The sequence below is a fragment of the Chrysochloris asiatica genome, unplaced genomic scaffold (assembly GCF_000296735.1).
Source record: "Chrysochloris asiatica unplaced genomic scaffold, ChrAsi1.0 scaffold00033, whole genome shotgun sequence".
Lineage (NCBI taxonomy): Eukaryota > Metazoa > Chordata > Mammalia > Afrosoricida > Chrysochloridae > Chrysochloris > Chrysochloris asiatica.
Window position 1 is genome coordinate 20,603,589 of NW_006408551.1, and position 4,903 is coordinate 20,608,491.

At 38.4% G+C, this 4,903-nt stretch overlaps 1 protein-coding gene across 1 annotated transcript in view; it reads left to right on the forward strand.

Annotated features, from left to right (window-relative positions):
* The window catches only part of SLC35E3 (solute carrier family 35, member E3), a 24,851-nt gene that overhangs the window by 5,323 nt on the left and 14,625 nt on the right, over nucleotides 1-4,903 (forward strand). The window contains exon 3 of the mRNA XM_006859540.1: nucleotides 4,155-4,313. Coding sequence (XP_006859602.1) covers nucleotides 4,155-4,313 — 159 coding nt within the window. The remainder of the gene's footprint in view (nucleotides 1-4,154; nucleotides 4,314-4,903) is intronic.

Below are 4,903 nucleotides of genomic sequence, written 5' to 3' on the forward strand. Positions count from 1 at the left end.
CCAGTCACTTCTTGCCTTTGTAGCCCCCCCACTTTGGGTAGCCAATGTGTAAATTGTCCATCCCTGTCTACTCTTGATCATGTACTACCTCTTGAAATAGTTGAACATCAACCATTTATTTTTCATATAGTGATTCTGTATATTCCTCCCATCTTCTTTTGATGCTTTCTGCATTATTCAATATTTTGTCCATAGAATCCTTCAGTATTTCAAATCGAGACTTGAATTTTTTTCTTCAGTTATTTCAACTTGAGAAATGCTGAGCGTGTTCTTCCCATTTAGTTTTCTTACTCTGGGTCTTTGCACATTTCATTATAACACTTGACTTTGTCTTCAAGAGCTGCCTTTTGAAAATTTCTGCTCAGCTCTTTTACCTTCTCATTTCTTCTATTTGCTTTAGCATCTCTACACTGTACAGCAGTGTCTCTTTTGACATTCATTTTGATCTTTTCCTTCTTTTGTGTCTTCATAGTGACCTTTTTCTTTCTTTATGTATGATGTTCTTGAGTCCCACAACTCTTCTGGTCTTCAATCATTAATGTCTAAAGCATCAAACTTGTTCTTGAGATGATCTCTAAATTCCGGTGGGATACATTCAAGGTCAAATTATGGTTGTCGTGGGCCTGCTTTAATGTTTTTCATCTTCAGCCTGAATTTAAGGCATTTGATGGTCTGTTCGCCAGTCTGCCCTGGCCTTGTTTTGACTGATGATATGAACCTTTTCTACCATCTGATCCCACAGATGTGGTCAATTTGATTTCTGTACATTCCATCTGATGAGATCCGTATGTATAGTCATTTTTTATTTTGTTTAAAAGGATATTTGTAATGAATAAGTCATTGATCTTGCAAAATTCTATCATAGGATCTCCAGTATTGTTTCTTTCACCGAAACCAAAATTTCCAACTTCTAATCCTTCCTCTTTGTTCCCAACCTTTGCCTTCCAACGACCAGTAATTATCAATACATCTTGTTTGCATGTTTGCTCAATTTCAGACTGAAGAAGTTGGTAGAATTTTTCAATTTTATCATCAATCGCTTTAGTGGTTAGTATGTAAATTTGAATAATAGTAATATTAACTGATTTTTCTTTTAGGCATAGGGATGTCATCCTATCACAGACAGTATTATACTTTAAGATCTTTAAATGTTCTTTTCGATGAAGATTCCTCTTCAATTTGCCATTCCCAGCATCATAAACCATAGGATTTTCAGATTCAGAATGGCCAATAGCAGCAGTCCATTATAGCTCACTAATGCCTAGGATATCTATATTTATGTGTTCCGGTTCATTTTTGAAAACTGCCAATTTTCCCAAATTCATACTTCGTACTTTCTTGTGTTCTGATTATTTATGGAAACTTGAAGCTGTTTCTCTTCCCTTTGAGTTGTGCCCCATCAGTAAATGAAGGTCCCAAAAGTTTTACTCCATTTGCATCATCGTGGTCAGCTCTACATTGAGGAGGCAGCTCTTCCCCAGTTGTATTCTGAGTGCCGTCCAACCTGAGGGCCTCCTCTTCCGGCACTAAATCTGACAATAGTCCACTGCTCTTCATAAGGTTTTCAGTGGCTAAACATTCAGAAGTAGTCTGTCTCTCCTTCTTACTAATCTGGCTTAGTGAGGCAGCTCAGCTGAATCCTGTTAACCCTGGGATCAGTCTGGTATTTAAAATAGTGGTGGCCTTGCTTCCAGCATCACAGCGACACGTGAGCCACCATGGTACAACAAACTGACAGGCGTGCTGGGAATTTTTCTTTTTAGTTTTGTTTCTAATCAAATTGTGTTTTTTTCCCTCAGGAGGGCTAAATATTTATTAAATATAGTAAGAAATTTAATTTTTTTAAATAGAAGCTCTTATACTCCTTATACATAATCATAAATCATTGTACATACTGTTCATATCAATATGATCATTTCTGTTCACCCATGTCTCAGAATTGTGGATTCAAATTGAGAATTCTATATCCCTCAGGTAGATATTTGAAGTGATATTGACAAATAAATTAATGTAGACTAATTAATGGGCAGAGTTTTCTGTTAATAGTAAATGGGAAAGTGCTCTTATGGAATAAGTATATGCCCTAAAAATATTCTTTTAAAGAAAGTTACATTTTCCCATTGTTCTCAGATATATAATTTCTAAAGTATTTCTTCTTAGACTGTGGAAACATTAAAAAAAATTCAAGAATGACTCATGAACTGTTAACTTAGTAGAGAAACTGTTGAATCATTCATTCATTCATTAATTCATGTATCAGACTTTTCTTGTGCTAAAAAATAAGTCTTATGCTCAGCCTTGAAGTTACAGAGATAAAAAGCAGCTACCATCCAGCATTGTAGAGACACATGTAGACAGCAAATCACTTAAATCCACAGGGAATTAAGAAAGTTCTGAGGAACACTGGGGAGGAAGTGAAAATTATACAAGAGGGATGCTGAGATAACATGTTATGGAAAAGGTTCATTTAATTTGAAGCAGACATGGTTGAGAAATATAGCAGACATTTTTATTTGCAATGTTTTTGTGAAAACACGGAACATTATTTGTTTGGTGTGAGGCTAAAGTATAGGTGCATCGCAGGAAGAGAAATCAGGGGATAAGTGGGCCCAGATAGGGAAGAATCTTGACTGTTGTGCTGAGAAAGTGTGTGCTTCTTTCTGAAGGTACAGGGAAAGGTGTTTAGGTAGGGGAATGACTTGCTCAGTCCCTGTGTTCTAGGAAAGTAACTGGTGGCAAATGAGGGGCGGATAATTGAAGAAAGGAGCAGTTAGAAGCTATCCATGGTTGAAGGCGAAGGTAGGAGGGCCTCAATTAGGACTGTGGAGGTTGACATAGAAAGGTGATAGAAAGGTGAAGAGAGACCCTAAAAGCTTTCTGAAGAAAGGATTTGTAGGATCTGATGTAGTGTGAGAGTGAAGGGAATTAGGGGTCTGATCCTTTGGGGGAGATGATGTCATTACATGGAGGGACACAAGAAGAACACGTTTGTAGAAGAAAAATGAGTTTATTTTATACAAGTTCATGAAGATTCTCTAAGTTACGATGGCCAATAAATTGTTGAAGATAGAAGGAAAGGTTAAGGGTGCTGTAGATAATAGAGATGTCAGCAGACAGTAAAAGAGACCAGTGAGGGAGAGAAAAGGTAACAGGTGAGACATCAACCTTAAAAAATAGTAAATAAAGGAAGAGGAACCTGATCGGAGATGAAGGTGTAGTGCCAACCAGAAGTCTGGTTCTTTCAAGAGAAATCTTCAGGCACTGCAGAGGTGGCCAGCAAGAAGAAGGCTGAGGAGTCCTTTAGATCTGGCCATTGGGGTTGGCAGTGCCCTTTGCCAGAGTGATTTTAATGGAGGGATGCATTGCAGTGCGTGAAAGCAAGAGGCTGAGTGTGGACTACTGTTCCAGATAGTTCTGTGGGAGAGGCAGATGCAGCTGCGTGGTGAGGTTGTTGAAGGAAGGGAGGGACATGCACACATTCTTGGCATCTGTTTTTGCCCAGGGCTGTGCCCAAGGAACAAGCAGCTGAAGCCTGAATTCTCTATCCACATAAGACTCTTAGTTGAAGGCTGGCAGGAGTTTGTTTCAGTTTCCTGCTTTTCTGTTTTTGTAGTGGTGAATTTCTATAGACTTGGAGTCTCTGTAACAGGATACCCAGACCTACAGGGAAAAGAGCTATGTAGGTAATGTTCTTCATAAGCCTTAGCTGTTCTTGCCAGATTTCATTCACACGATCCCAGCAGGCTTTCATGAAAGCCTCCTTTTCAGTCATGTTTGCAAAGCATTTCAAGCTCTGGTGGGATTTGAGGTTTAGATGTGTTGGTTTGACTAACTAAATGAAATCACTGTTTTGAGTTTGGTGATTACCTCATTTATTGCAGTAGGTATTAGCCACAAAGTAGCAGGAGGTAGAAGAACATTCCGTGGGTTTTGTAAATTGAGTCAAAAGAGCTTTCTACCTTTCTAGCCCCTCACAGTGGCCACCACCTGGGATAACTGAGGTTCCTGTCAATCTCTAACCTGCTCCTCTCCCTTAGTCTGCTTTTGGGCAAGGGTGCATTTTTAGAAAGAAATGGAATCTGGGGCTACATCTGTATATTTAATTATCACCTAAACTTAATTGCGCCTGACTTGTTTTATCTCTTAACTTTCAGTGGGTAGGAGCCAAACAGCATGAATTACAAGTAAACTCAATGCAGTTACTGTACTACCAGGCACCGGTGTCATCTGCCATGCTATTAGTCGCTGTGCCCTTCTTTGAGCCAGTGTTTGGAGAAGGGGGAATATTTGGTCCCTGGTCCATTTCTGCTTTGGTAAGTACTGAATTTGTGTGTGTGAGTCTTTAAGAAGCATTATAATAATCACCTCTTCATTACTAATGCAGTGTTTAGTTTTCAGAGTGCTAACTCATATCCATTCTCAAATTTAATCTTCATAGTTACCCTGGAAGGAGGGCAAGATAAGGGTTCTTTCTTAGATGAGAAAACTAAATTCCAAAGTCAAAGGCAAAACCAGGACTAGAATTCAGATCTATTGGTGCCTGGTTTGCGTTCTAACCACACTAAATTACAGCTCACAAATAATTTGGAAATAAACGTGTGACTGCAAGGTCGGTTTGAGCTTCAAAGTGTCATTTCAAAATCACCATCCGCTCCTTGGAAACCTTATACAGGATTACTGTGAGTTGGAACCAACTCCACGGGCACAACGACAATTTCTATTTTGTTTTTTTTTCTTCACAGTGAAAACATAATTTTATTAGTTTTGTTTTAATAATATAAGTAGTATGTGTTCAGAGTATAGATTCTAAACATATATGTTATTGTTGTAAAGTGCCTTCCAGTCCATTGCAATTCATAGCGACCCTGTATAGAGTTTCCTAGGCTTTTAAATTTTTTTTTTT